The following is a 27,761-nucleotide window of genomic DNA, read 5'->3' as shown; positions in this document are numbered from 1 at the left end:
GTAACGACTCCCAAGGGCTTCCCCTGCTCCACGCTTACTTTAATGTAGGGGGGCCAATGGCGGCTGAATGGGGCGTGAAGTTTGTCCGACGGTAGTGCTATCCCGTCTTCTCCGCGGGTAGAACTGCTATATTGCGATAGCTATAGCGAACCCTCAAAATTAAGGTTCTAGAAATGACCCGGATTTGGATGCTGAGTCTAGACGCGACCGTCTCAGAATAACGAATGCCGATAGCAAAATTCACGTGCTGTGGCTTGGAGAGGACTGTCAGCTGGCATTACGCCGACGTCGTACAGCATCAGATTTAGGGCGGAGGACGAGCTGTTCTGAAGTCTCTGATTTGTCTCCTGGGTATGACAGGGGATTAGGTCCGCTGCTGCCAAGGGTCCTGGCAAGTAAAAGTTGATTGCAGACAGTCAATTGCCCAATGGGATCTTCGCCAATTCGGTGGGTATTGTCAGCGTCGGGTGCAGTCATGGCTGAGCTGCCCGGGGCCTTACCCCAGGTTACCCTGGGCTATGGTTGAAGGTGTGCAGTGCGACAAGCTTAAAAGATAAGGTTCTGCTCGGTCTACGTTGAGCATTGTGGCTCACGTCTTGCTGTTGAACGTCAGGTCCATCAAAGCTCGATTTTCGATACCCCTCGATATGGCGGCAACTATTCCAGCGCGATCTTGGGAAAACGGGTATGCACGCCCGGCGGAGAAGAATGACTGGGAAGATGGGAACAAATATTTCACGGAAACGGGCGAAGCATCACACTATACGCTGCCTGCATACACTGAGGCCCCCACATCGACTGTTGGTAATGCGCTCGGCCTGGGGCATCTTAGGACCTGGCCAAGTGTCTATGACGGAACTGCAGTTGGTAAACCGGAATGGTTCAAGCCATCGGAGGAGGTTGATGTCTTGATTTGCGGCGGTTAGTTCTTCGATGTCGGTAGCATCATTGCTAGGACTGATGAAAGCAGCTGGTCCATTTGGACTCCAGTTGGGCATGATACTTGCTCGACAGGGAATCTCGTTCCGCATCATCGGTAAGTACCCTGCCATGTTCTTTGCACACTGAAACAGCGACTAATGCTCCGTAGACAAGGCGAAGACTCCTTGCCTCTCAGGCCGCGCAGACGCCATCCACCCGCGGTCATTGGAGTTGTTGCACTCCTGGGGCATCGGCCATGAAGCCACCGAGGAAGGCCCACTGATTAACTCGACGGCCGTATACAGCAAAGGTGTGAGGTTGATACATAGTAACCATCCGACCAGCGACTCGCGATACAAAGGTGCGCATGTCATTACGCAAGGGCAGCTCGAGCGAGTCTATATTCGCGATTTGCTGCGCCATCAACGAATCGTCGAAAGACAGACACTGGTCAAGGAGTATCGAGTTTTGGAAGGCGATTCGACGCACCCGGTTCAGGCGATAATCAAGAATATTGCTACCGGGGAAGAGGAAACTGTGCGGGCGCAGTATCTCATTGGGGCCGATGGCGCGGCGAGCAGTATTCGTGAGCAGATGAAAGTTCAGTTTGACGGGTTGGCGACCGATATTTATTGGGCTATCCTGGATTGTCGATTCAAGACAGACTATCCGCACATATTCGGAATGAGGTAGGTTGCATCTACTTCTGTTGGCGATTTGCTGCTCACAGTCTCGCAGCATGATCACAAGCAAGCATGGAGGGAGTATCATCATTCCACGAGAGGAGGGCTACACTCGGTGAGTTGCACCATGGCTTCCTGTGACCGTGACTGACCGAGCCTAGATTCTACGTCCAGATTAATGAAGAAACGGCCAGACGACTGCAGGAGAAGCGGGAGTTCAGACGGAATACATCTTCTGTGGGCGAGACTCGCATCGACGACCACGGCATCACCCCCGAAGAGGCGTTGGATCAGCTTCGCAAGATCATGGATCCCTGGACAGTCGAATTCGCCTCGCCCATCAGCTGGTTCTCGGTGTGGAAAGTCAATGAACGAGTTGCGCGACATTTCTCGTCGGCTGATCTGCGTGTCCATCTGGGAGGTGACGCTGCGCACGTCCATAGTGTCTTGGGCGCCTTTGGCCTGAATTCGTCTGTCTATGATGCTTCCAACCTGGGCTGGAAACTGGGGATGTGCATTCGCAAGCAAGCAAAGCCCTCGGCTTTGCTCCCAACATACGATAGCGAGCGACGAATTGCTGCAAACAGGGTGATTCGCTCTTCCGGAGCATATCTGCGCTTCTTATGTAACTCAAACCTGCCTCTTGCCGCGCTGCGAGGTCTTCAGGATCATCTCGAGTCCCATGATGAAGCCCTTCCCAAGCTCGATGGATCAATTCAAGCCGACGGGCAGTTCATGGGCGCTTTCTACAGACGAAATGGCAATTTCCTCATGGGTCTTGAATGGCCTATCATCGAATCCCCCATTTGCCCGCCCGATATCCTCAAGGAGCATCGGCCACTGGCTCTTAAGAATGGCGTTCGGGCACCAAATCCACGAGTTTGTTTGGACGCTGATTCCACGGCTTACCTATACGATAGGATGACCGGCGTTGGGAGACTGCATCTCCTCGTCTTCGCGTCTGATCTGCAAGGCCCTGTACGCGAGCGACTGGCAACATTCTCAAAAAGGGTGTTTAATCCGGACGGCCTTTTCTACCAGTATGGCGGGCATAGCAAGTTCAACGTTATCCTCGTAACCAAATCCTTGCCATACGAGGCCAAACGTGCCCTCGGACCGCTACCTGGCCAAGAGGATGACCTCAGAGGGTTGCGTGAGAATGCCACCCTCGTGTATGATGACCGAGTTCCGGATGACGATGCGCATTCATGGTACGGGGTGAATCATGCTCGGGGCGCGGCGGTCGCTGTTCTTCCCAGTCTGATCGTTGGAACCAGCATTTGGCCAGAGGACGTGGATGCCTTGGAGGCGTATCTGAGTGGATTCCTGGTACCGCAGAAGGCAGCAGCGACCCATTTGAGTAAGATCCCCGTGGAAGTCAGCAGCCATGAGGTCAATGGTGGAGAGGACTTGCATCGATCCGTCAGCCGTCCGAAGCGGTCGTTTCGCTCTTGGTTCTCGAATATCCTGGCTGTTTAGAAGGTGGTTTTGAGCGTAGTGTTGCTTATGATACCTGGACAAATTGCATAACCATTGTCCTTCGAATGCATATCTCATTGCTCGGAGAGGCCTAGAACGTGGAAGCCTTGTAGGTCAGCTGTAGACATTTTGTAAATCTGCCTGCAGTGCGTGTTTTCCGAGACTGTTGCACGGCTTTCGTATTGCCTTCGGATTCGCAGTTGCCGCAAACTCCCACATGAGCAGCCCAATTGTTAGGATGCATATAGTAGTAAGAGTCGTGCATTTGGGACAGTCAGAGTCTGACTGAATCAGGCGAGACAAACGCGGACCCATCGTAGCGAGATTGACGACAGGAAGCAGGTGGAAAGTGACAGAGTAGTCTTATCTCAGCGGTGTTTAGCCAACAGCAAGGGGGTTGGCGAAGGTGCGACCAAGCCACCAACAAGCCCGATGCTGAAAAGTCTGTTCATTGCCTGCTTCCACCCCTCTAGAACTCCACAATGTCATCATGCACCAGAGATCGAGATTCCTCCGATGTTCGGCAGATCTCGATAAGAATGCATGCAAGACGCGGCGGTTGACAACACCAAAAAGAGAAAGTGCAAGAATGACTGAAGTATATCTTCTCTTTCCAATCGGATAGTCTGGCTCTGCCATTTATTCACTCAGGAAGAACGACTGGATTAGGTTTCAGGTGTTGTGCAGCGTCCACGGCGTTCTTATGCGCCGCTGTTAAGGCAACCGAGCACCCCAGGTCCATAAGAAGCAATGCTATCCTTAAGATACTCTATCATTAGGTACGAGATAAGCTGACTCCAGTTTAAACTGGTCACGGCAAAGTTGATTTCAAAGCCAAGTACAACTACCAAAATCGATGGACTCCGGAACCAACGCCCAGCGCTTACGCCAATAAAGCCCCAGGATGATCCTTACTTCAAGCTCATATGACATTCAATCGTCGGTTTTGATCACAGCCGATATCGAAAACTTGGTGACTGCCTCAAAAATGGCGCCCAGTTTGTCGGTTGAGCAAACAGCCTGGATGCACACTCTTCTCTGACCTGAGTCGGGCTTTGCATCGTTGGCAGAGCCCGCATCTGACAGTGAGACCGGAGAGAATAACGGCGTCGCCGAGGATGATGTCTGTGGGGAGGCTGTCTGTAGAACGATGTCATCGACACTGATGTCTGACGTGAATGTGTAGTCGAGGGGCATGCTTGAGCTGTCTGCTGATTCTGACGGATAGTTAGACAGGCTGGCCATGGTCGGATCTCGGCATGTAATGCGCTGCGTAGAGGTGGCCATTTGAGGGAAAGGGAAAGTAGTCGAGTCAATCTCAAAGTCACTGGGAGTAGGATAGGACGGCTGATGTAGGGTGGGTGAAAGCCATGGAGTGCGGCCTTGTTCAAAGGTGAAGAGAGTGTCGCTCGCGACGGACAGCGTACTTGGATTTGAAGTCGAGGAGGGTATTGAGGAAGTAGTGCCTGGGTTGCTCTTTCCTCGCGTGTCAAACAGATCAAAATTGAGGTCCTCAGAGCGACTCGGCCACAGCATCTCCTGCCATGAACCAACATCCATCGGTTCGAGACCAGAGGCTGCCCCAGAAGATGCCGCTGCCTCGCTCTTCAGTCTTCTTTGCAGAATGTGATATCGATTTTTCGCAGCCAAGCTTGTCCTCCCCGGAAAGTACAACGAGACTATTTGCTGCCAGTAGTGGCCGTGCTTGTTGACATTGTGGATCAAGAGCTCGTCCTGAGATGGTCAATGTATATCATTTATTTCAAACGTCGGATTACATACCTCTTGAGGCGTCCATGGACTGTGGTCAATATCTGGATTAATGGCGTGACTCCAGCGTTTCGAGCACTGATCAGGGAGCCGCGTCCCTACAACAGAGGCAACAACTGCCCACTTGGTACCGTGGCGCTCGATAGCTCTGCGCAGCCGATCATCTTCTGCCTCTGTCCACGGTCCTTTCTTGACCTTTGCAGCTGCTGTACCATACCATCGCTTCCGACAGTCTTTGTTTGTTCTCCCGGGAAGAAATGCTGCGATTTCGTGCCAACTGATGTTGTCACCCTCTCCTTGTACTACAAGTCCCCAGTTAGCATGCTGTCCTCCACTATACTGGGCTCGGGGTACACACCTCGCCTAACTTCTCTTTTTAGTATCACGTCTTCCTCCGCCGTCCAATTGCGTCGAGGACGGATCATGGCGAGGTTTGCTTTATCAAGACTCGAGGATAGCATAGTGCAGTGTATGTGTCAACTCGGAGACAGCAATTTGCCAGCGGAAGTAAGTCTTATACACCCACCGACTGGGCAAGAGGGATCAATCATCTTGGCTGAAGAGGGTTCAGTGGATTTGTTCTTGTGCCCCCGATCAGCCAGTGGCAATGAATCCTATTTCTGACGAAACCAAGAGCAAAGCGTATCCCCACTTGGCTCACATCCTTGTCTTGTACGGCGCCTGCGACTCGCTGGATTCTAAGGTCTGCTAGACCTGTGTCACACAATCTGGATCCATGCAGGCCGGCGGCAGCGCGAGGCATGGCGGTACTCCAGCTGGGGCGCGGTTTCATCGCTTCGTATTGCCCTACCACTCACAATCTGGACAACACGCCTTGGCCCACCTTGGGCTTTACAATCCTGCTGCTGAGTGCTCGGACGCCTCGTCAAGGTTTACCTTTTACAATTATAGACCGGTAATGGCGCCAGCCCGATCACCGTCCGGATCCGTTCCCCAGCACTAGCAACCGGAGCCCCAAGCATCTGGCACCTTTTCCCCTTTTTGATCATCCTTTGACGGCTAAGTACCCAATTTACCATCCCAGGAGATCTGACAGGGTCTGCCAGATGCAGCCCACCACATGGTCTGCATTCTCTCCGACAAGGCAGCGTATGACCACCGCACCGGATTCCAGCACGCGAGTCCAGCCCAGATGGAAACCGTCGCCTAGATTAGCTGTCAGCATGTGCCAAGCGAGATGATAGGGAATGAACTCCGATCTTACCAACCTGCGAGTACTCGGTGCATTTTTCCACTTTATTCAGCCCTGTTGCTGGCAACGCCGCAAAGCAAACATGCTTACACAGGAAGACTAACCCTGCAGATTTGTTCCCTCGTAGATCCTGAAGGCGCAACTCCAGAACCAAACCGGAAGGAAAATGCTTGACTGGCAAATCAAGACCTTATCCTCCGTGAAGAAATCCCTTTCTACGATTGAGACCCACCGGTTGATATCATGGTGACTCTGAACAACCTGAATATCAGATCGTAGAATTTCCATCGCCGTTACACAGCCCGGGGGCGCGGATGGAACTGTAACATGGGGCTTTGATCTTGTATAAGAACCACGATGACCTACAGGCTTAGGTAGTATCTCGTGCGCCTCCAAGTCCACGAGCTACAAGTACAAGGATGCCAGCGTGGAAGAAAGCCTTGGCTTTGAGGAGCAGGATCCCAGAGCATCTGCCTATCTTACATGACCGCAGCGACGAATCAATTGACTCCTTAACCGGCTCTTATTGTATCCCAACGTGGTATACATCGTATCGACCGAACTCGACAGGAACGAATCCATGATATACCACGTAACATAGTTGCCCCTACTAAGTGTCGCAGCGTGTCGCGCAGACAGAATAGCCTCATAGCACAGTCGGAGTATAACCGTCCATGCCCGAAAGCCAATCCAACCCCTGAAGGAGATAAAGAAGCACCAAAAGCTTAGAAGAAGCAACGTGCCAGTCTAGACCTGGATCTACTGACCTACGGGTCTTCTGCCCATACCTACGTTCTACATCAGTGTTGGATACCCAGCCTGCCTGCTTATCCCAAGAAGAATCTACGGAAAAAAGCGAATCAAGATTTAATTCGATAAAAAGTAGTAAGCCTCAACCCTGTCCAATGATCTCAAAGGGGATGTACGAAAGGATTTTAGATACAAGATAGACCCTGAAACGCACGCTAAAGCGTTGCACCCTGCGCTTATCGCAAGGTGAGAACGTCGGTATACCCGTTAGTCACGTATACGACCCTCAATCCTTTCACGTCGATACTTAGCTGCCTGGCTGTCTGACGGTCAGCTCAGCTCCAATACCGATTCCATCTATGCCATCCTTGACTGGGTAGGTACGTACGGTCATCATCCGTTATCCGACTATCGAGGAGAGGGAGATAATTGCGATAGCAATAGGAAAAGCTGATGAAAGGTCTAGGTAGGGTTACAATGGATGGGCGTGTGGCTGGGTTTGGCCTAGAATAGAAAAAGACTAATAGGATATGAGTTGGGGTCTCCTTAGTTTCCTGTTTCTCCAGACTGGGTGTAAGATAGCATCTTGGCTAGAGTGACTATGACTCGTGGCAGGGTCTGATCTTGTATCTCCAAGGTTGATAACGATTTCACTACTTACACAGCGCATAAGCCGGCAGCCTTGGTTAGAATGCGATCCATGGCTCTGGGACTCGATCGCGCCATTGGGTTCGTGGTAGTTTGAGATATGTGTTCCTGTGATGTAATTTGGCTTTACGGATTTTATATCCTGGCGTTACAGGTAAAGGGTACGAGGTTTTGATGCATGACTACTAAGCTGTTGCTCAACGATGCTAGGATAGAACCTAAGACCTGCAATTGTGGTATTCAAGGTACATGGTGGTGGTTGGTGCGGTAGGACGAATTGCAGGATAGTCAATCGCCGTTCGTGAATAGTGAAAACAGACTAAAAGAGTCGGGTATCTCTTGCTAATGACTTGGGAAGTACTCTGGTATCGAGATCCAGGTACTCTAATGTATCAATAGTGCTGCCACGAGGTTGCCCCTTGAGAAGGAAGCACCGTTGCTGGTTCAACTCGGAGAGTATCGGACTGCTGCTCAACTTCCAGCGTTCCATGTGCGTTCCGGACGAAAGGGAGTAGAACGCCAGGCCCAACACAACTGGTGAACACCATCCGACGCTGTATAACCATTCCTGTCACTATGATCGAGTATCGACCGCTGGAGTCAATCACGTAGTGGATCATGGTTCAGAAGACTGTGTCGATCGATAGGCGCGGCCGCAATCAAGCATTTTCATTAAGACCGCCGACTGCATCTGGCGTCAGGCTCAGACTCATGTGGACCAGGCTGTCGAGAGTTAGTACAGTTCTCAATGTGTATCCGGTTGGGTTTCACTGACGGTCTAATGGTGCTTGGATAGCCAACACGTGCATTGCATCCGATTTTTCACGAAGGTCGCCCACGTATGCGCAGGAAACCCATGTCGCCAAGGCAATGTCTGTCCAGAGCGCAATTAACAGCGATGATAAACAGAAACTAGACTACTCCGTGAGCACACTGAGACATCTCAATCGCAACGAGGATGCCAACCAGGCCTCGGAACTCGCAACCTGACTAACATCATTTGGCACTTAATAAATCATCGCAACGACTGTCAGATCTTACCAACCGCCAACCGTTCGCTCTCGTCGCAGACCGTGGTACATAAAGCGCAGCGCCCTGCCCTGACACCAACTGCATCGTTCCTGTGGGGGCCATTTGAAAGGGCAAATCTTGAAGTATTATCCAGTCACCGAGAATTCTGCAGCCTAGTCAATTGTCCGAGATGGCAGGGATCGGGTCAAAAATCATTCGTTGGGGGTATGCAGTCGAGATCCTGATCTCAAGGGTCTTGGCTGATGCACGTTGAGCGCCACTTCGGCATCGTGGGTCTCGTATTATCTGGATAGGTCGGAAGTGATTGATTGAATACTCCTGTGGGTGACGCGGGAGGATTGCGTACCTGGAGATAATTACTCATATTACGGTTGGTATGTTGGAGGAGAGCGGCGGAGTCAAGCTGTGCAGGGCCTCCTTGTTGTCGCTTCCCGCGGATACCTCACTTGATTTGGAAAGCATGATGCTTGCAGATTATCTGTTTGGCTCTTGCCATCTATTGTTGGCTACGCACATGAAAGTTTCGGAAGGTCTGAGTTTGAGCCTTAGGCTAATGTGCCTCCAGCTTCCACGTATCAGTGGGACAGTAGTAGATTACTATTTGCCTTGTTGGCCACTATGGGACTTGTTGTTGGATAAGAGAAGACTGTTTGACTAGGGAACCCAAGGAGCCTGGACACGAAATATCCTTCCTTAAACATTCATTTTAAGAGAACCTGAAGGCTCCGAAGATACAAACAACTCACAGAATGCGATCTATGTCCTCACATCCGATTATTTCCACCTCAGGTATCTACCTACTCCCCCTTCACCCTCCTATAAACAACCACCCTCGTCCCATCCCCCAAAGCCACATGATCCGGAACAAGCGTATACCCACCAAGTACCGGCATCAGCACCCTCCAAACCCCCCAATACCCTACTCCACAAAGAAGAACCACGATCCCAACAACCGGATAAAGCCAATACGGCAAACTCGTGTCCCCCTTCCCACCAGGCGGTCTAATAAATGGCGCAACAACCTGGAACGCTTGACCGGCCATAAAGAATATGGCTACCGGCCACCAGACTTTGAACGGTCGATGGAGGGTTGGTTTTTTGAAACGCAGGTAGAAGAGTCCGGACACGACGAGGAAGTTATTATTGAGGAGGGGTATCCTTCTAGGTCGAGGATGAAGTTGTATGCGTCGCCGAAGGGGATCGCGACGATTACTATGAGCGAGGGGATGAAGTGCAATAATAGTCCGGAGGAGGGGGATCCGAAGGGCCATGAGGAGGCCCAGAAGGTAGGGAAGGGAATGACGCCTCCTTTGGCGAGTTCTTGGTTCACGCGGGCTTGCGCGAAAGTTACGGTCATGACGTTGCCGAAGGCGGAGATTGCGACGAGGACGCTGTCATATTCGTTAAATGGCTAGGTCTTTGATGTTGGTTTAGGGAGGAATGGAGGTACCTTAGGGCTCGCTCCGCCGCAGTTCCAAAGACCTTGCGCATGAAGTAGGAGGCGACGGTTGTGCCGCTGTTGGCGATTTCCTCTGGTGTTGCGGCGGCATAGTATGCGACGTTTGCGAGGAGGTACAGCATGCCACAGATACTCAAGCCGGTAGGAGCAGCGATTTTAAGCGTGCGGACTGGATCGCGGATTTCATTGAGGACGTAGGCCGCGTTGGACCAGCTATATTCAATCAATCAATATTCAACCCATGCCAATCTGACTTTAGGGAATGGTGCATACCCAGCAAAAGAATTCAAAACCTTAAATAACGCAGTCGCGTAAAGATTACTCGACGTCGCGGACCCAGCAAACGAATTATGGAAACTGGCGTAGGGATCCTGTACGCTGCTAACGCGACCACTGAGCACCACCCAGCCCGTGACAACGATGAAGACGAGTAGAACAATCTTAATCACACCGATTGCATTCATCCCGCGGACACCGGCATTAGGGAAGAAGACGTGTAGTAGCGTAATGAAGCTGATTACTCCAATAGCAATGCCGCGCTCTTCCCACTCTGAGGCCTCTTTGCCGGATGCGAGGACCATGTTTGATGCGAAGACGATACATCCGGATGCTAGACGGACGTTACCAAAATACCCACGCGTATAGTGTAATAAGGGAAGGGAAAGGGCTAGGTACCAGTACACCCCAACGCAACAGCCTGCACAGCAAAAATAACCGTGATAAGCAAATGCGGCCGTCTAAACGCAGCCTCAAGGTACACTTTCTCCCCTCCACTACGCGGAATCATACATCCCAGCTCAAGCCACACGGCTAAGCCTGACCCAGCGAGAAGAAGCCCAAGGACCCAGAGGAGGAGCGCGGCGCCGACACTACCGGCACTACTTGTTATTGAGGATGGCGTTGAGAAGATTCCTGTTCCGATTATACGGCCAACACTGGGGATGTTAGTATAACGGGGAAAGGGAAGGGGAATCCATGTAAGAAAACGAACATAAGTAGGATCGTCGAGAAAACACCTAAATGCCGACCGAGACCTCCCTGCGTATACTCATTAAACTCCAATCCGCCGACTCGTGTTTCTGGGCCAGTAATTTGAGGATCAGCATTGTCAGCCTTGCCATCATGATCAGCAGGACTCAGCGTTGTGCCAATCTCTTTCTCCTTCCCTATACCAAACATGATGTCGACAGTAGATAGATGAAAAAGCGTCTGCCAAGGGAAATGAAAAGGCTTGACAAAGCTTGTGGCGATCGTGTCTCCAACAATTTATACCATATCTACGCTTGTGCCCCCTTGTTTAGCGACTCTTCTCATTGGCGCGATAATGGCGTGATTGGAGTACAATACTCTTTCCTTAGAGCAGGGCGTTTTCCTTACCATTTGACATGGCGACAAATTCAGGATTCCGGCATGCTTGAGTTGGGGCCGGAGGTCGTTCCCGGGTGTAGACGGTCTCGGTGCCCTTGACTACCGTGGATGACAAGCTATGTTTTGATGTCAAACATTGGTTCGCAACTAGATCTGAGAGATCTGACTGCTATGGACATTATTGTATCTATCTATCTGTCCGGGCACTTGCGTGGCTGCCCCACTTGATATGATCGCGTGCTCGGGGCATCTTATAGACCATGGACTACGGACGTTTATGGAATGGCTCGGGCTCCTGGTGGAGTTAGGTTACAGAGAATGAAAAAGATGGACAGTATTGTGCTATCGAATGCTCGGGCAGGTACATCCAATAATCTACCTACCCAGCCAGCAGTATCTCCAACGTTAGCCCTAGGCCGCGGCTTGCTCAGCCCAGTAACAGCCAGTCCTATCTATCATCAACCACTCAGAGTAACCTTCTGAAGCGACTTGAACAGATCCCTCCAGGCCTCGCTCGCCTCATCATCCGTCGGGTCTCCAAATGGATCTTGATTGATAGTCTCCGCGTCAACAAGAACATCACTCCGGATCAGTACCTCGCCAGAGGCCAGCTCCGGTCCAAAGCCGTCAAGGTCCGTTGGGAGTAAATTGGGCCCGCTTTCCTCTCCGCGCTTGAGATCCCGCCATATCTTGACCTTGAATTTCTGACCGGACCGAAAGAAGAAGTCGTTGGTTGAATTATCTCCGTCCGTGCCGGCAAACGGCTGCATCGGCGCTTCGAGGGTATCTGTGAGACAGAGGATGGCGCCTCGAGCGAGTTCATCGTCGTCGAGAGTGCTGTTTGGGTCGAGGTCGAGTTGGACGTTTGCGGCCCCGAGCTCGATATTGGGGGATTTGAGGAGCACATGGGAGATGTGTGGTTGGGCGGTAGAGCCGTAGAGGTAGAAGGGCATGTATGTTGCTGGGTAGTTGAGTTCGCGGTTTCGAGCGTTTAGAGAGCGGTTCTTAATAATCTGGGTGAGTGTTGCGGAAGCACTCGATATGTTTCTGTCCATGATGAGCAGCCACACATCAGATCGGAAACATGGTTAGTTGAGATGAAATTACCCGTCTTTATCAACCAGACTCCCTTTAACTTCAGCCTGTCCATTATTGCTGACTTCGTTCAGAAGTGTCTCGAGACAAGTGTCGTCGGATGTATCGAGATAGGTCGGTCCCTGTGCTTTGGCCTTGACGTATGTCTGAAATGCGGCCTGATTGAGTCTACCCTTGAGGATGAGCTGGCGTCGAAAGCGCGCTTCCTGGAAGCGTGGCCGGTAAATAAAATACGTATCAGTAGTCCCCTGAACATAGAAGCGATGGACGTCGGGCTTGATTGCGTTGCGGTCACGGCACACCTGGAGACGTTAATAGCGGCACACCGATTGAGGGAATAGGAATAGAACCTTGACGGTGTCTTCAACAACCGCGCGGAACCTCGCCACTAGCTGATTAATAAAATCATGTTCTGTCGGAAAGGCGCTCATAACCACATTGCGCAATACCATCAGGCTTTCCTTGGAGCGCGCGATCCCCAGACGGTCCATATACAGTTCCGCGCAGGTGCTGTACTCCTCATGTCCAAACTCGGTGGACGTGAGGAAGAAGTCCAGCTTCGAGGGGTCATCATTTGGGGAACTGATCGAGAGCTGCTTGACGACGCGCGTCATAAAGTAATTGGCTTCTTCAATGTCGTTGTTGAGGCGCCCATCTTCGTACCGCCAGTTGAGGGCAAAGGCATTGATGTTGAGATCCGACCCAAGGGCGCGCAGGAGGTTCATCGCGTGAGTGGTACCGTCATTGGCAACAATCTCTTGGTTAGATTTTTGCAGCACCTGCTCGCGGATGAACTTCTTTTGTCCTTCAACATCGCCTCCGTTTTTCTCAGCGGGGAGGCGATTAAGGGCCACGCAAATGAAGGAGTCTTCCTTTGTTGTCATCGCGGCCCAGTGTGCGGCGAGCTGTAGAAGAGGTTTGATTAGCTTCGCAGTCTCCTTTCTAGGTCAACAGTTCTTACTCGAGTACTGGTAAAAGTGGCTTCACTGAGAAGCGCCCCATACCCATTCTGATTGAGTCCGATGCACTCGTGAGCCAGCCATGTCGCCATGGCAGCTGCACCTGGCTTGCTATGCACATTTAGCAAATGTTCGAGAAATATGTCAGATGTGGCTAAACTCACCTCCCCTCCACTCCATAGATGCCAATATTGGTCAACGAGCCTCGTCCGATGTACGGGCTTGTCCACGTAACAAGAGACCGCAACCGCTCATCTCGATAGGCAAGAGCGCCAGCGGGATAAGGGATATACCCAGCCTTGTGCGGATCAACTGTAACCGAGTCCGCAAATCTGAGAGCCAGAAGATCTTCTTGGGTCTCGACCTTCAGGCCCAAGTCTGGAACGAAGCCCTGGTCGCTCATCGCGCCTTTCAGAGGCTCCTCCTGTCTCATCAATTTACGAGGGAGCATCGTGGCAAAGTAACCACCCCAAGCGGCATCTGCATGTACCAGGAACGACAAACCTCGCTTTTGGAACCGCTGTCGAATGCGTAGGATCTCGCTTAGTCGGTCGACCGCTCCTTCCTCGGTGGAGCCTATAACGGCAACAACGGCGAAGACGGCGATTTCTTCCCGCAGGCACTGATCCAGCTTGGAGACCAGGTCAACTAGGTCGGCTCTTGCCTCTTCATCCACTTGGACGCCGACCATGTTTACAGAACCAATGCCCGCGATAGCTGTGTACCCCGTCAGTCGAGTTTGATCCACTAGTAGATCCCGTGGCCTAATGTAACTTACCACCTCCTTTTGGCCAGGAGTAGTGGCGGGTGTTTGTGAGCAAATACCGACAGGGCTTTTTGACCTGAAAAGCCTGCTCCAGGTAGTCCTTGCCGGTGGTTTGAATGTTGTACGGGGTCAGGGCTTTTTCAATGAAAGTCGGCGACACTCCAAACCGATCGTACAGCATCTTCGGCAGGTTCAAAACTGTATCTGGCTTGAGGTTCAGTAGCTCCCACGTCGACAGGTCCGCAAAGTTCTTCTCAACACCTGCGCATGTTTTGACCACAAAGTCGTTCCGGGCGAATTGAAGCTGGCCTTCCTTGATCGCCAGTACAAGCGATAGCGGGTAAAACTTCAGGTTTCGTGCTTCAACACTTTATTAGCCAGGCAGACCCTTGGGTACTCCATTTTAAAGCTGCGACCGACTCACCAACCCAAATTGACTCCAGATTAGCCACAGTCCCACCACAGGTAACGTGAGCCCAGCCCGTCGGCTGATCTTGAACGCCTTTCTGCGTATTGAACCCAAATAACTCGCACAGCTGCTCGCCGACGAGGATTTCTGCGGCAGTCGAGAAAGGGCTCGCTTCAATCGCCACGTTATTGGGGTTATACAGCATCGTCATGAAGTACCCGATGAGCGACACCATGCTCACATCCGTACACATGTGCGCCTGGTACCGAGGAGACCAGAACGGCACTGACTTTTCACCGAGCAGGCGAGCGGCGTTGCCGAGGACTTCTCTGAACTTATTCGTGAGGCGTTGGTACTCTGCTGAGCTTTTGACTTCGGGTGGGATGAACTTCTTGTCCTGTTTCGAGAATCAAAATGTCAGTCGCCCGACTCTTTCTTTACCCTTCCAAGTTTACCAGATACGATCCACTTACCGGTGGCTGAGGAAAGTAGTTCTTCCGAGCTTTCTCAAGCTCATTGAGCACTGTCATGATGTTCGCCTTGAACTCATCGATGTTCTCCGCTTCGGGGCCGATGAAGTACGAGCTGATAGCTTGGTGAGTAACATCGCCGGTTGTCGTCATGGATGCTTTTGTCCACTTATGATGTTTTGCTGATGGTTTGTGGTTTACACAAGCAAGCAGCGTAGCTCGCCGGCTCTTATATGCTTTACCAACGTCACGATTATCAATGAGTTTGAGTGACATATGCTCTAATCATGCAAAAACTCTGTGACCTGCTGGGATATCACGCAGCTCATAGCAAGCCACAGCGTAAGTTGCATGTTTGTCAAAGCCAATGGTGGCATGGACATCTTTCGAGCCCGGGCGCAACTTAAATCTCGCGCGTCAAACGTGACGAGTTTGCAGAAAACCCCACAGAAAAGGATAGCTTGCATGAACAATACAGTGGTACAATGAACTCATTGTCGAGATGGAAGTCAAGAAGTTCGACGTGTTCAGATCTGTGGGAATGGTTCGTCTACGGATCTATGCGTGTAAGCTGGGGTCGACCCGGGCTCTCTGCAGTCATAACCACGACAAGAGGGTCACAAACCTTCCCATTCGCGAAAACACATTTTGGTCTTGCCTGCCATGAAACTGAAAGAATGGAGGCACAGGGCCCCCTGAGATTATGATTAAGACGAGAGAGATGTTGAGAATAAAACTTGTCAAGCACCTGCAACCTGAAGGATGTACCAATGGAGGGCCTTCGCTCTTTCCTCATAATTCAAGGCCAGCGCGTGCCCAAGTAAATTCAATTGCCCTGATGGTAGACGTGAGAAGCCGGTCTCTCAGTTCAACAAGCGTTGATATAGATGGTAACAATCTCCTATTCGTGCCTGGGCCCCAGCCACAAACGCACTATAATCTCACCAGAACAAAGAAAAAGACTAGTGCTTCGATCACAGACGAGTTACTCTCCCATAAAACCAGGCTTGTCCCCTTGGTTTCTCCGCCCCCTCTGTTTGCATATTTCTTTTTGTCTTAACACTTCTCCGTATCACACAAGTACGTAGTTTCTATTGCGTAGTCTGAGGCCCAATTACACGCACTATTTTTCCTTCGCGCCATGCCCCGTATACAGACAAAAGCAAAACAATGTCCACCACATCAGCATTTTCACCTCTCCCCACGTACATTGTCGGTACACTGTGCATAGCCCTCGGGGTAAACGCCTTCATTTTCCCAGAGAAGGAGTACCCCCGCTTTGGTCTTCCTCTTGAACCACCAGCACCTGCGTCAGAATCAGCGTCAGCATCGTCCACCGACTCGACCTCAAGCATCACTACTAATGACATTCAACCCCGCGGCACGGTCTCGCCATTGATCTACATAAAAAGCGTCCGCGAGATAACTTATGGGCTTGCGCTGATCGCTCTACAGCGGCAGGGTCAGGAAAAGGCAGTTACAATACTTGCAGGTGTTATCTCATTAGCTGGTCTAGGCGATGGGTTTGTCGTTTGGATACTTGTTGCGGATAGGCGAGGGACTGCGATTAATCATTGGGGAACGTTTTTTGCTTTTGTGGGGTGGGCTATTTGGAGGGGCTTTTCCATCTGACTTTACAGAGAATGAGTATGAAAGTGGTCATATCAAAGCTATGATAAAGATATTACTGCAGATGGACACGCTAGCAGTGATCTCGACCAGAAAGCCATGATGTAATGTACATAAGTAAACAATCAGATATGCTGGAATCGCTAAGGCACAAGCTAGAGTACAAAAATAAGAACACCCCCCAATATCCCACACAATGCAAACGATCCGAGATCATACGCGGGTTCCAGCCCTCTCGTCTGTCCCGGTGTCGGCTTCATTGTGTGAGGATGTAAACGCCGCCGTGCAATGTTGGATACCCGACCACGGATATGGATCTAGATGCCTTCCCACAGGACTGCATATCATTTCCACACCTTGGATGTGGCACAAACTAGCTTTGCGACCGCAAATATCACACTTATATCTTTTCGGAATGGGATAAAAGTACCCAATACACCAATGGAATATCCTTAGAGCTCGATGGCGGTAAACGGTCGCAATATGGCGACGGAATGTCCCTCCAGCCCGGTAGTCGTGAGTTATGCAGAATGCACATCGTTGGACAATGATGCACTCGTTGCAAGGCTTGGATGTTTCTTGGTGTGGCTGGGATTGGGCGCCCGCCCGTTCCGTCGACCCTGTAGTCATCGCTACCATTATGGGTATAGTACAAACGATGAGAGTATCACTGTAGTCAAAAGTCGCGGCGTCGGGGACGAAATTGTCAGCGTTTGGCAATTTGTAGGTTGATTGGGGTGAAGGGGCCAGGTCTTTTATCAACCTCCTGCTCAACACCCCCAATATGGCCAGAATACCACGTACGACGAGCGCAACGAGGTTCGATGCCGTTATTTCGTACTTAAAACACGCAGCTTCGAGATCCTCGACAGGGGTGTCTTCATGATGCCAACTCCGGCAACTGTTTGCATCAGAGACATGCTTATCTCGAGTATGCCACATCACTGTAGAGCTCAATTCGTAGCAGGCCTCCTCCTGAGGGAAGATCAAGAGTATATGGTTTGCGTCATGTTCAATGCTCTCAAGCCACCGGTCGTCAAAGTCAACATCATCGCAAATATCCATTTCATCGAGGGCGGAATCAAGTATTACCAAATTACCAGCCTGGGGGGTCGTGAATGCAAGAGCGTCATAATTCGCAGACGAACTGCCCTCCGTTGACGGCAGTACTGTGACGCCGTTTGGTTCCTCGTTGTGTCTCATCAAAACTTGAGCACAATCGACTGGCTGTATTGGTCTTGATATGGCAGATTCAGAGTACACCTGGCGGTCATACCGCACCTTCAGGTCCTCCAGTATGTCTGTTGCCGGTATAATATACGCCACGCGCGACTCCACGCTTCCGAGGACAAAGGTCCCGTAGATCCTTCCAGTCTCTTGATCGCAAACAAGAGAGCCACAGTCTCCTGGTGCTATCGGATCAGCGAATGTAACTGAGAATGCCTGCTGGAATTTTTCGGCGCCTGGGATGCGAACGTAGGAAGGCCTGCCAGATATTCGACCATGGAGGAAGTTGCCGAAGCCTGTGACGGCTGTGACGTCTGTCGTACCAGACGGGATACGACCGACTGTATTTCTCGAGAGAACAGGCAACGTAGTGGCATTATGAGCGTGTGGGTTGGCTTCGAGGAGGGCGTAGTCTAGGTCTTTGGATGCTGCTGTTGGAGCCTGCAATATGTGCTCCACGGCATCTAGCTCCAGTACTGGCACGACTGTACAGGGCAGTCGCTTGCTTCGAGCGTCCTCGCTGGTTGTAAATGGCTGGGTCTGAGCTTTCCTCTTGAAACCTCGCCGAAGCGAACTGGAGGTCCTGACGGCGAAGTCCGAGTCTGAGTCTGATTCCGAGCTCCGGTCGGAGTCTGTGTCAATATCGCTGCACTCGGGCTAGCACTATATTGGCTCATAAAGTCGGCCTCTTCATCGGTAACATCATCATCGTCTGGGAATGCTCCAAACTCGCAGTCACCTTTGGATCTTCTGGGAACGGCGTTGTTGTTCGGTCTTTGCTGGAGGTCTTCGTCATTGAAGAAAACATGTCGTGGTGCGACGTAGAAGAGTTGACCGTTATGCTTCACGGTACTCCCAATGGTTGCGATGCGCGGTGCCATGGGGTTGTTAGCCATACAGTTGGTTTCTTGCAGACGAAGAGCTAGTGTGCTGGACGGATCCAGGGCGTCAAATATAGGCGTCAAGCTATAGCTGGAGCACACGGAATCGCCATCGCTAGTATCAGCCAAAAGGCGAATGTTTGCAATGTGCGGAGGATACTCCCAGTGTCCAAGCTCAAAGCCAGGGCAACCGTTCAATATACCGGATGCTCGCACGGCCGATACGGCTTGTTTGCGTGATTTCCGTTGTTTGCACGAGAACATAATATGAGGAACAGCAGTTGCAGGCGCTCTTCCTATCATGTAAATATCGTAAACAATGGCGCTGGAACAGCGGACGGGCCCACAGCTGCCGTTGAGAATGTCTTGAATGTTTGTACAAATTCTGCCATAGGCCTCTTGAGCCGGCCCTTGGGCTTCCCAGTACCTGAGCTTGCCATTTGCAGCACCGCAGAACGTGCCGATTGAGAGTTCTGGGTCAGCCCAGCTCTCTTTTTTTGCTGGGAGGAAGGGGAGCCGGTTAGTGAGACCGGAGTCGTTCATTTTGCGTAAGCTGATGAATGAAACCCTGCAGAGATTAGTTGAATGATCAGGCTATTAAACTGAACGACGGCCAGTTGTTGCCGGTATTACGGGGCCCATGCTGTATATAAGCATAGGACGAGGCTGGACAATTCTGAATCGAGCCTGGCGTTGCCAACGGGGCATGACACTAGTGGGGTCAGGCATTGGGCTTTGCATATTTGAGGCTGTGCAATGGTCCAATAGATCTTGGGATGAGTAGCGTGGGAGTTCATATAGCAGAGGGCGGTTTGACCTTTTGGGCCTCTCGATAGATCTCACCTCGACCGATCTCCTGCTTTTATTCCTAACATGTCTCTGGATCAGACATTCCTTCAGTCCACCATACTCCCAGCCACGCAAATCGAAATCGCGTCTCGGTTCTGGGGATCTGGAAGCGTTGAAGCAAGATATCTCCGACCATATTTCCAGTATTATACCGATCAATGCAGGATAGTATATCTGTCTCACAAAGCCCAACTCCCGGTGAAGACCCACCAGGATCTGGTCGATATAGCGATCGATATTCGAGACAACTTTACCCGTCAAGAGCTCAAAGATAAACTCATCCAGAAATACGCTTCGTCTGAACCGGTCGCTAGCGATGCATTGGATGCTAGTATTGACCTCACAGTCCGCCTCGTCTGCATGCTAGATGTCGGCGACTTGCCAAATGTCTTTTCAGGAAGACGCAAACTAATTTGGTCGCATGGCCTATTGCAAGATTTCATGCAGGAACTCTTCCCAGAAAAGGTCCCGCTCAATCATGATGGACTCAGGCTGGGCAGAGACTTTAACATATCGAATATGGTGCGCATCGGCGGATTCAAGGTCGAGTTGACGACGAACCTAGCGGATCATCTACGTTTAAGAGACACAGATCGGACAGTCAGTGTCTTTCACCATGCTTCGTTTCTAAAGGGTCAGAGGCAGTACGCTTACTCACGCTGTTTATGCAAGTCTATGTGCTTACCACCAGAAACCTAGCTCCACACTCTTCCCCGCTGGTCTCATTGATGAGACTTTTGCCACATTATCATTGCTTTTTCCGCATCGTGATCGAGCTTGTGAGAGGTGGTATAACAAACAAGAGCCTTCCGACGAACTCGATCAGAGCGTCCTCAAATGCGGACCATCTCAGCGGCGAATCGAGCAGTATAACTACTGGCACGACCGGCTCGTGATTTTAAAAGAGGAGTTTGATGAGTCCCGACCGTCCACACTCTCACAGTGGTGGAACGATAGGAGAGAGGGCACGCAGTGGTACACCTTCTGGGTCGCCATTTCCTTGACACTTCTATTCGGGCTATTCCAAAGCATCACGGGCGCTATGCAAGTGTACAAGGCATACCATCCATAGTTGGGCTCCAATACCTAATTTCCTCTTTTACATCGTGCCGCCAACCATACTCACCCTGGACAAGGCTGGGGCTATGTGAGGCTGTGAGGCTTTGCCAACGCAAGGCTACGAAGCATGCGCACCTAATCATCACCTGATGGGAAACACATATGAGACTGAGCTTTCTGACAACTCTAAATGCAATCGAATCAGGTGGAGCGAGCGAAACCGGCGTTTTACAAACTGGTGAGGGGCAATTGTGCTGTATGTAAGGGGGTTGGCGCCAGTACGGAAGGGTCGTGTTTGTTATAGAAGAGAACTTTAATGGCTCTCTGGAAAATATTTCAATTGTTAGCCATAGTATAATTATATGATATAGGGGCATTGTGATTCCCGGAGCTGACGCCTGGCGAATTTTGTGGTCGCTTATCTGGTGCGATTTGGTAAATATATATATATTGGTTATGACCATAAATGGCTCGGTACATTATTTGGGTGTCGTAGTGGAATGTTCTTCCCTCTTGAATCTAACAGCGTAATCTTGGACGAGGGAAAAACCAGCTTAAGTAGAATCATTAGCAACATCAAAAACCATTGAGCTATCTGTATTGTTGTGAGAGATCAGGAACGGCGATCGGCTATCGTCGGCAGTATTGGTGGTCTCCATATATAAGGCCAGCCCGCTTCTTGGCTTCTCCAATTCCCTACCTTACACCTTCCTACATCATGGAGACCAACACCACCACTCTCGCTGAATACCTCTTCAAGCGTCTGCACCAGCTTGGTGTTGACTCCATATTTGGTCTCCCCGGCGACTACAACCTACAGCTGCTGGATTACATCGCGCCATCACGCCTGCACTGGATTGGCAGCGCCAATGAGCTGAATGCGGGGTATGCTGCTGATGCCTACTCCAGGGTCAAGGGTACCTCTCCTGTTCTTCTTTTTCTCCTTGATTGCTTTGGTCGCATACTGATATTTCTCTCTCCTAGGCATCGGTGCGCTGGTCACTACCTTTGGCGTTGGCGAACTGTCCGCCATCAACGCGATCGCTGGTGCCTACGCCGAACGCGCCCCTGTCGTCCACATTGTCGGCACCCCCGTCCGCCAGTCCCAAGAGTCGCGCGCCCTCATCCACCACACATTCAACGATGGCGAATACCAGAGATTCGATCGGATGCAAGAACATATCACTGTCGCCCAAGCCATCTTGACCGACCACCGCACCGCCCCCGCCGAGATCGACCGCGTCCTTCGGGAATGCCTTCTCCACAGCCGGCCCGTCCGCATCGCCATCCCCCTTGATATGGTCTCGTTGCGCGTGCCGAAATTGGGTCTCGAAACGAAACTGTGTCTTCCTCTTCCGTCGCGCCAGCCGAAGATCGAAGAAAAGGCCCTCAAGGCTATCTCCGACCGCATCTACAGCGCGAAGAGGCCTATAATACTGGTGGATGGAGAGGTTCGATATGCGAGGATCGTGGACGAGGTCGATCATATCGTCAATTCGACGGGGTGGCCCACATTCACCTCTGGTTTTGGTAAGAGTGTACTCGACGAGACCCTGCCAAATGTGTATGGTGTCTTTACCCCTCGGCACAAGGAGATCATTGACTCCAGCGACTTGATCCTCTGCTTCGGCCCCCACTTTAGCAACACCAACACCTTCCTTTATCAAACAATCCCGAAGCAAGACGTCACAATCTTCTTCCACTCCACCGCCGTTCAGATCGGCAGTGAGATGATTCGCGACCTCCCAGCAAACTACTTCCTTCCCCAGCTCATCGGCCACCTGGAGATGGAAAAGCTCCACACATACGAACCAGAAATCACCCACCCGACGTCCATCTCACCACCAGAAGTCACACCCACAGACCTAGTTTCTCAAGTCGGCGGCTTCTGGCACCGAGTGTCTTCCTTCTTCCAGGAAGGCGACATCATCCTCGCAGAAACAGGCACGGCAGCTTACGGTTCAAACGAGTTCCGCCTCCCGCCAAAGACCCAGCTCTTTAAGGCCGTTACCTGGTTGTCTATTGGGTACATGCTCCCCGCTACCCTGGGCGCAGGTCTCGCCCAGCACGACCTTATTGCTAGATCAGAGTACCATGACCTTCTCGAAGCCCGGTCCGTCCTGTTCATCGGCGACGGTAGTTTCCAACTTACTGCGCAGGAACTAGCTACGATCATTCACCGCAAGCTAAATGTTATTATCTTCTTAATCAACAACGACGGGTATACCATCGAACGCGCAATACACGGTCGCAACGCCGCATACAATGACATCACGCCCTGGCGGTACCTTAAGGGTCCCGAGTTCTTTGGCGCCCCGACGGAGGGAGACTACGCGGCTCATACGTGGAGTGTCCGGACGTGGGATGACCTCGACAAGGCGCTTACTGATGAGCGAATGATTAATGGGAAGGGTGTACGCATGGTCGAGGTGTTCATGGAGAGACTCGATTGCCCGCCGCCTCTCGACAAGGTGTTGGAGATGCAGATTGCGCGGGAGAAGGCCGAGCAGTAGGTAGGTATGGTTGTTACCAGAACCTTGGTTCCAATTGCAATTCGCTAGATAAGACCTACATCCCTAGCTAGATCCTGGCACTTTCTGTTCGTTAACGATCTAGATCTCTGTTTCGTGAAGAGGCAGTTCAAGACAAGATAGTATTACGATTTCATGAACGATAATGGTTTAACTCCCACGTCAACCCTTCGCATGCTTTCTCCTTTATAACGCCCTAAGCTCCCTACACACCGGAAACTCCCCTCACGCCCCCAACATCCGAATATCCCCCCATCCCATTCTGATTCATCCCCTTGTTAAGAATACTACCATCCCGCTCACTCGCAGGAACAACATACCTCTCCACCATCAACGGCAACTTAATCCCCCCTTAATAAATTAGTTCGGCCTGTAGTGAATAATTCCGACATTCGCGGGGGGTTATTGTACTGAAGGGGTTATCAGATCGATCATCTCAATCTCATCAATCGATAGCCTCTACTTTTCAGTAACCACAGACTATGTTGCTCAAATTGTGCCAAAAACAACCGGGTTTCTGTGTATATCCCTTGGCTCTTGCATTTCCATTATCAATATCTGGTCTTTCTGTTTCACTGGTTCCATCTAACGTGCTCGAATGATCGCACGACATTGAATTAGCGGGATATTCGCGGGGATAAGCAGCGATGGCAGAGAATTTATCCCATTCAAGACCTCAGCAAGCCTCTCGTTACAAGAATCTCATCTCCACGGCCAACTTGAAAAAAGGTTGTCCTTTTCTCAAATGCATGCTATACTATATGTACTAATGGGGACGTGGAGGAACTCCCTATATGTTCAGGATAGGGTCCTATCGCCAACTTTCCTGTCCCCAAGACAAGAATGGAAAGATAAATACTATACAAATCAATCACTCAATAATACACCCATCAAGCCAAACCACTTCTAGTACTAATTCCTCTGGCACAGCGACCCATCATGCAAGTTATACTCCCACTCATCACTCCCAACACCACCCCAAGTAAACAGACTGCCGTTTGGATCATACCTCTGCTTAACCCCCATTAGCCTTTCATAGTTCTCACCATAAAAGTCCTTCTTCCACGAGGTACTAAAGACATTCCCCTCATTCGCATACGAACCCATGTCGGGAGCCCACTCTCTCCAGATTGGCTCCGTGTTATCTTCGTACCACTGTATACCGGTGTCCAGGGCAGTCGAGGCATCGGCGGTAGAATTAACGGGCGCACCATAGGTCATGAAATGCGCATACGCACGGCGCCAGGAGGGGTGAGTGCTTCCCTGGCGTATCTCTGGGGTGCCAGCTGTCCCGGGACCACCTTGGAGGCCGAAGAGAGCCATTGAGCCTTCTCCTGCGGTTGCTGGCGTAAGGATACGCTGGAGGTACGCGAGGCGCTCAGCGTGGGGGAGATCCGACAATTCACGCCGGCCAAGGAGACGACTGCTGATTAGACTGCTCGCGCCGCTGGATTGGCTGGCCATCGGGTCTGGCTTGGTAGACGCCCAGTATGTGTTGAGTGAGGGCGCGGTCGGGATGATTGTCACCCTGCCGTGGGTCGCAGCTCGGATTTTGGACGTGAGGTAGTTGATCGTGGTGTTCATAGCAGCGGTCGTCATGTTGAACCCTGTAAGGCTGATGGAAGTAGCTACTCCGCTGACATTTGATAAACCCAGCAGGGAGGCTTCGGAGCCTGTGAGGGCCATCATCTGACCGGTGAGACCGTTGTCCATAATATCAGGGACAAGGCTTGCGATCTCGACGAGGGCGTCCCACGATGCATTGGCGCCGGAAGTCGTAGTAGCATAAATAGTCAAACCGCCAGCAACGACATTCTTTGGCATAGGGTGCGTCGCGATGACAAATTCAGTGATGACGCCAAACTGTCCCCCTCCGGCGCCACGGATAGCCCAGAAGATATCACTGTTTTGAACGTCGTTCGCGACGAGGACTGTTCCATTGGGAGTGACAAGGGTGACCTGGTAGACACTGTCCGAGGCTAAACCATAAGTACTCGAAAGCAATCCGTGGCCACCGTTCGAGATAAGACCACCCAGTCCGACTGATGCGTCTTCGCCACCGACAAGGGTGCGGTTGACCTTGTGGACCGCGGTGTATGCAGAACCCCAGTTGCGACCACTTCCGAGGATCGCGACATCTGCAGTTCCATCTGTACCGGGGATGCGCCAGATAGGGTTGTGGGTAAAATGCCTGAGGTTGTGTGTCCAAATGGAGATGGCGTTGGCACCGGTTGAGCTATGAGTTCATCTTGTTAGCATGCTGCCTGGATTTGATATGGATGGAAGGAAGCAGGATATATCATACCGCCCATTCATATCATGCCCGGTCCCCTTAACCACAACCCGTATATTCCTCTCATCCGCCCACTTTATGGCCGTCGCAATCTGCTCCTCGTTCGTCGCATTGACAATGTACGCCGGGAGAGCACCAATATGGCATCCTCGCTCCTTCGTATATCCATCCACCCCCGGCGGGAGACACGAGTGATTTGTGAAGATTGAGTAGTCGATGCTTTCGGGCCACGAGGCGTGATACGCAGCATAGGACCAGTGGTTCGTCACGTCGGTGCAGTTGGTAGTTGATCCGAAAGGGTTACTTGCGTAGCAGGAGGACGCAGCAGGGGAGGTCTTGATCAGAGTGCCATCAATGGACTTGTTCAGGGCGGTCCAGTCGACTATGGTCGGCCATGTTGCGTCCTGGGGGGTTGACTTGCAGTTTCTTGCTGCGAGGGCAGGCACGACTGCCGCGATTAGGAACGATGCTGAAAGAGTAAGGCGCATTGTTTCGAGCAACTCTGGCGTGGTAAAAAACAATTCTTCATCTGGGCATGCTCATGTTTATATATCCTGCACCGGCATACGAATACGGGTGAATCTCCTTCACGACCTCCATGAGACAGACGATCGTCATTGCGGGTCCGACATTGAAAATATTGCTACCTGTTCCTGAATTTGAGCAGAAGACCCGAGGAACCCAAGAATATTCCGAGATTCCCAAGGCATGTACAGAGTAGAGCGGTGGTGGGTCTGCGCTGCCTCGGTTCCACCCCCCCGGATATCATCCCAAATAGGCAATTTCTCGTGTTCGTATGATGTTTCAGGGGTCGACATATTTTGCACCCACTGCGGGACGAAGATCAACGGTTGCCATGCATTTACGAGACATTTCCTTGAACAATTAAGGAGCTTTCCTGGGTACAATTTTCGTACGGACTCAACAGCTGCTATTATATACCCTGCGCCAAGCCCTGCCTTAGCGGCCAAACCACAGTGAATGCTTTTCCGCCTCGAGATGTCGCTCATACTGACAAGGAGGCATGATCGTAAGGAGAGCCTCCACGGTCGTCGCGGCCACAGGCTCCAAATTCATAGTAATCACTGCTTCAAGGCAAGAAGAATGAAGAATACTGCTTATACGTCGCCCACCCGCTCCACCTCATTGCGACTCCGTCCATCACCCTGAAAAGCGAGTTGCAATTCAATGGGCAGTTTGATTGCCAGTAGGTAGTGGGATACTTGCCGGCAAATGGCAGAAAGCAAAAAGATGAGAATACTATAGTCAAACGATTCTTCTCATTTAGCAAATTAACATGATATTCCCAGGCAAGTTAAGTCGTGCCTATATTGTGCGATAGACCCAACAGAATCAAGGAACAGGTCTCTTTCGAAGGCTCATTGTTCTACCCTCTATTTCCACTTATTCCGGTACTAAAAGACCTCATGGTGGTGGTGTAGTACAGTCGCGTGCAAAAGTATTCACTAGATCCGCGTCACCACGTTAACCACGCGATCTTGTCAACTTTTTCATTCAACAAAGGCGACACCACAAAGGCCTCTGGCGCCTTTAAATAACAATAATATTAGAGGCCCTGAGTTGACGCCTTATAAAAGAGGAAAAATTGTTGGATTATTGCTAACCTTGCTCTTTAAAGATAAGATTGCTGTAAAGTATAAGCTTTTACTAAATATAGTTTGGTACACCCTTAACCAAACTTTAAAGTAACAAGACAGCAAATTAGTTCCACGTGCTGGTTAACCCAGAATTCTAAACATTAGAGATAAGAGAACCATTATTTATTTAATCCGCGTGAATCCCTTTATTTCTTATGGAGATATTCAAGCTTAAACCCAACTAATGGCCTTAAACTTTACCCTACTTTAAATACTCAAGTAATCAGGCTATGGGTATTAGAGAGTCAAAAATAGACTAAAATTACTTGTAGAGCACGCTAAAATATATCTGGATTAGGCTCTTAAGTGTCGTGACTGGAGCATGGAGTATTGGTGGATGATTATATATAGTGACAAGTGCAGTGTTGAAATTGGGAAAGGCAAGGGGAATAAATAGTGCTTTAGGCTTAACCATGCTAACAAGAAATAGAAAAAAGAGAATATACAGACATACTCCAAGAGCAAGCAAATTAGTATAATAGTCTGGGGCGCGATTTGGGGTGGTGGTTGCTTAGATATTAATACTAATCTTTTAATTTAGGACTCTAATATGGCGAATGGTTCATTCATAAGTCTGAAATGATGATATTCAATACTATGGCAACCGGCGAC

General features: G+C 50.8%; 10 protein-coding genes across 10 annotated transcripts; 5 read left to right on the top strand and 5 right to left on the bottom strand.

The window, feature by feature from the left end:
- Positions 1–647: 647 nt before the first annotated feature.
- Positions 648–3,113, top strand: BDV14DRAFT_207798 (FAD binding domain-containing protein; the record flags this gene model as incomplete). The annotated part of the gene is made up of 5 exons (XM_073775235.1): positions 648–921; positions 971–1,036; positions 1,091–1,610; positions 1,660–1,719; positions 1,766–3,113. 5 exons carry the CDS (start codon positions 648–650, stop codon positions 3,081–3,083), a joined length of 2,238 nt encoding a protein of 745 aa, XP_073630003.1. The 3' UTR covers positions 3,084–3,113.
- Positions 3,114–3,862: 749 nt separating this feature from the next.
- BDV14DRAFT_207796 (uncharacterized protein) lies at positions 3,863–5,278 on the bottom strand (the record flags this gene model as incomplete). The annotated part of the gene is made up of 3 exons (XM_073775234.1): positions 3,863–4,817; positions 4,866–5,155; positions 5,212–5,278. The coding sequence occupies 3 exons, from the start codon at positions 5,276–5,278 to the stop codon at positions 4,017–4,019; spliced, it is 1,158 nt and encodes a 385-aa protein (XP_073630002.1). The 3' UTR covers positions 3,863–4,016.
- A 4,015-nt stretch (positions 5,279–9,293) lies between these two features.
- On the bottom strand, positions 9,294–11,134 carry BDV14DRAFT_207794 (amino acid permease-domain-containing protein; the record flags this gene model as incomplete). The annotated part of the gene is made up of 6 exons (XM_073775233.1): positions 9,294–9,565; positions 9,622–9,887; positions 9,947–10,168; positions 10,229–10,565; positions 10,631–10,824; positions 10,947–11,134. 6 exons carry the CDS (start codon positions 11,132–11,134, stop codon positions 9,294–9,296), a joined length of 1,479 nt encoding a protein of 492 aa, XP_073630001.1.
- Positions 11,135–11,703: 569 nt separating this feature from the next.
- Positions 11,704–15,175, bottom strand: BDV14DRAFT_207792 (pyridoxal phosphate-dependent decarboxylase family protein; the record flags this gene model as incomplete). Its single annotated transcript, XM_073775232.1, has 8 exons — positions 11,704–12,370; positions 12,431–12,720; positions 12,769–13,323; positions 13,380–13,488; positions 13,542–14,094; positions 14,156–14,503; positions 14,568–14,949; positions 15,026–15,175. The coding sequence occupies 8 exons, from the start codon at positions 15,173–15,175 to the stop codon at positions 11,782–11,784; spliced, it is 2,976 nt and encodes a 991-aa protein (XP_073630000.1). The 3' UTR covers positions 11,704–11,781.
- Positions 15,176–16,065: 890 nt separating this feature from the next.
- On the top strand, positions 16,066–17,110 carry BDV14DRAFT_170486 (DUF4267 domain-containing protein). Its single transcript, XM_073768214.1, has one exon. It carries the CDS (start codon positions 16,193–16,195, stop codon positions 16,652–16,654), a length of 462 nt encoding a protein of 153 aa, XP_073629999.1. The 5' UTR covers positions 16,066–16,192; the 3' UTR covers positions 16,655–17,110.
- BDV14DRAFT_170485 (uncharacterized protein) lies at positions 17,037–18,280 on the top strand. Its single transcript, XM_073768213.1, has one exon. The coding sequence runs from the start codon at positions 17,534–17,536 to the stop codon at positions 17,810–17,812; it is 279 nt and encodes a 92-aa protein (XP_073629998.1). The 5' UTR covers positions 17,037–17,533; the 3' UTR covers positions 17,813–18,280.
- An 11-nt stretch (positions 18,281–18,291) lies between these two features.
- BDV14DRAFT_170484 (uncharacterized protein) lies at positions 18,292–19,370 on the bottom strand. The gene has a single exon (XM_073768212.1). It carries the CDS (start codon positions 19,300–19,302, stop codon positions 18,343–18,345), a length of 960 nt encoding a protein of 319 aa, XP_073629997.1. The 5' UTR covers positions 19,303–19,370; the 3' UTR covers positions 18,292–18,342.
- A 244-nt stretch (positions 19,371–19,614) lies between these two features.
- On the top strand, positions 19,615–20,956 carry BDV14DRAFT_207787 (uncharacterized protein). Its single transcript, XM_073775231.1, has 2 exons — positions 19,615–20,252; positions 20,308–20,956. The coding sequence occupies exons 1-2, from the start codon at positions 19,633–19,635 to the stop codon at positions 20,678–20,680; spliced, it is 993 nt and encodes a 330-aa protein (XP_073629996.1). The 5' UTR covers positions 19,615–19,632; the 3' UTR covers positions 20,681–20,956.
- A 417-nt stretch (positions 20,957–21,373) lies between these two features.
- Positions 21,374–23,393, top strand: BDV14DRAFT_170481 (alpha-keto acid decarboxylase family protein). Its single transcript, XM_073768211.1, has 2 exons — positions 21,374–21,584; positions 21,652–23,393. The coding sequence occupies exons 1-2, from the start codon at positions 21,386–21,388 to the stop codon at positions 23,178–23,180; spliced, it is 1,728 nt and encodes a 575-aa protein (XP_073629995.1). The 5' UTR covers positions 21,374–21,385; the 3' UTR covers positions 23,181–23,393.
- A 717-nt stretch (positions 23,394–24,110) lies between these two features.
- Positions 24,111–25,979, bottom strand: BDV14DRAFT_188661 (putative isoamyl alcohol oxidase; the record flags this gene model as incomplete). The annotated part of the gene is made up of 2 exons (XM_073771097.1): positions 24,111–25,434; positions 25,504–25,979. The coding sequence occupies 2 exons, from the start codon at positions 25,977–25,979 to the stop codon at positions 24,111–24,113; spliced, it is 1,800 nt and encodes a 599-aa protein (XP_073629994.1).
- Between the last annotated feature and the right edge of the window lie 1,782 nt (positions 25,980–27,761).

Source organism: Aspergillus stella-maris (assembly GCF_047715825.1).
Source record: "Aspergillus stella-maris strain CBS 113639 unplaced genomic scaffold BDV14scaffold_16, whole genome shotgun sequence".
NCBI classification, from domain to species: Eukaryota; Fungi; Ascomycota; class Eurotiomycetes; order Eurotiales; family Aspergillaceae; genus Aspergillus; species Aspergillus stella-maris.
The sequence above is the reverse complement of the archived record's forward strand: the minus strand, read 5'-3'. Positions and strand labels throughout refer to the sequence as shown.

What these genes read in the sequence shown, in the direction of transcription:
- BDV14DRAFT_170485 (XM_073768213.1), top strand. Translation starts at nt 17,534, where the DNA reads ATGATGCCAACTCCGGCAACTGTTTGCATCAGAGACATGCTTATCTCG.
- BDV14DRAFT_170481 (XM_073768211.1), top strand. Translation starts at nt 21,386, where the DNA reads ATGGAGACCAACACCACCACTCTCGCTGAATACCTCTTCAAGCGTCTG. An exon ending in TGCCTACTCCAGGGTCAAGG is followed by an intron (nt 21,585 to 21,651) that starts GTACCTCTCCTG and finishes TCTCTCTCCTAG; the next exon opens with GCATCGGTGCGCTGGTCACT.
- BDV14DRAFT_207787 (XM_073775231.1), top strand. Translation starts at nt 19,633, where the DNA reads ATGTCTCTGGATCAGACATTCCTTCAGTCCACCATACTCCCAGCCACG. An exon ending in TTTCTAAAGGGTCAGAGGCA is followed by an intron (nt 20,253 to 20,307) that starts GTACGCTTACTC and finishes CCAGAAACCTAG; the next exon opens with CTCCACACTCTTCCCCGCTG.
- BDV14DRAFT_170484 (XM_073768212.1), bottom strand. Translation starts at nt 19,302, where the DNA reads ATGAACGACTCCGGTCTCACTAACCGGCTCCCCTTCCTCCCAGCAAAA.
- BDV14DRAFT_170486 (XM_073768214.1), top strand. Translation starts at nt 16,193, where the DNA reads ATGTCCACCACATCAGCATTTTCACCTCTCCCCACGTACATTGTCGGT.